This window comes from Trifolium pratense, linkage group LG2 (genome assembly GCF_020283565.1).
Source record: "Trifolium pratense cultivar HEN17-A07 linkage group LG2, ARS_RC_1.1, whole genome shotgun sequence".
In the NCBI taxonomy this organism is placed as follows: Eukaryota; Viridiplantae; Streptophyta; class Magnoliopsida; order Fabales; family Fabaceae; genus Trifolium; species Trifolium pratense.
Genome location: NC_060060.1, coordinates 60,894,236 through 60,895,319, shown reverse-complemented (window position 1 = coordinate 60,895,319; position 1,084 = coordinate 60,894,236). Strand labels below are relative to the sequence as shown.

The following is a 1,084-nucleotide window of genomic DNA, read 5'->3' as shown; positions in this document are numbered from 1 at the left end:
TTGCAAGATGAGAGACTATCAGAACTGTATTAGCTTTAGCTGCAAGTAAAGGATGGTGTGTATACCAGCTGGATGTAAAAAGTGCATTTTTACATGGAGATCTAACTGAAGATATCTATGTGGAACAACCATTAGGATAGCAGAATGGTGATTAAAAGAAGGTGTATAAGTTGAAGAAGGCACTGTATGGCTTGAAACAAGCTCTCAGGGCTTGGTATAGCAAGATTGAAGCTCAATTCATAATTGAAGGATTTGAAAAATGCCCTTATGAGCATACATTATTTGTCAAACACAGTGACAATGGTGACATTCTTATAGTCAGTGTGTGTAGATGACTTAATAGTCACTAGAAGTAATCAAAATCTTATTGATGTTTTCAAGCAGTCAATGAAAAGGAAATTTGCTATGTCAGATTTGGGAAAAATGAAATTCTTTCTTGGAGTTGAAATGTGTCAAACTGATGAAGGAATCTTCATTCACGAGATGAAGTATGCCTCAGAAATCTTAGCAAAATTTGGAATGGAACACTGCAATGCAGTCAGTAGTCCCATTGTAACTGGTTGTAAGCTAGTGAAAAATGAGGCAGGCAAAGCTAGTGATGAAACTCACTACAAGCAAATGGTTGGAAGTTTGATGTATTTGCTTGCTACTAGGCCTGACTTAGCTTACTCAGTATGTCTTGTAGCTAGATTCATGGAAAGGCCAATTGAAATACATATAGCAGCAGTCAAAAGGATTATGAGGTATGTTAAAGGGACAGTTGGTTATGGCTTGCTATACAAGAAAACCAGTATATAAATGCAACTCAATGGATGAACAGACTCTGATTATGCAGGGGATCTTAATGACAGAAAAAATACATCTGGATATGTTTAAATCTGCAAAAGGATATTTATGCATTATTCTCAATAATGGGAGTATTTACCTATCAATTAATTAATATGTATGTGAAATAAAAGTTTATTGCAAGATATAGGTACAGCATATAAATCTACTTATGTAACTTATTTTTATTAATTGATGAAAAAATATTCCTAAATTATGAAGGGATGAAGTAGAGTAGACATGAGTTTTTCTTATGTAA

The 1,084-nt window shown here is 34.0% G+C and overlaps 1 protein-coding gene across 1 annotated transcript; it reads left to right on the top strand.

Moving 5' to 3' along the window:
- Positions 1-387: 387 nt before the first annotated feature.
- LOC123905149 (uncharacterized mitochondrial protein AtMg00810-like) lies at positions 388-845 on the top strand. Its single transcript, XM_045954784.1, has 2 exons — positions 388-743; positions 836-845. The coding sequence occupies exons 1-2, from the start codon at positions 388-390 to the stop codon at positions 843-845; spliced, it is 366 nt and encodes a 121-aa protein (XP_045810740.1).
- The last annotated feature ends 239 nt before the right edge of the window (positions 846-1,084 follow it).

Bases quoted from the DNA above. Each gene is read 5' to 3' on its own strand.
- LOC123905149 (XM_045954784.1), top strand. From the start codon at position 388: ATGAAAAGGAAATTTGCTATGTCAGATTTGGGAAAAATGAAATTCTTT.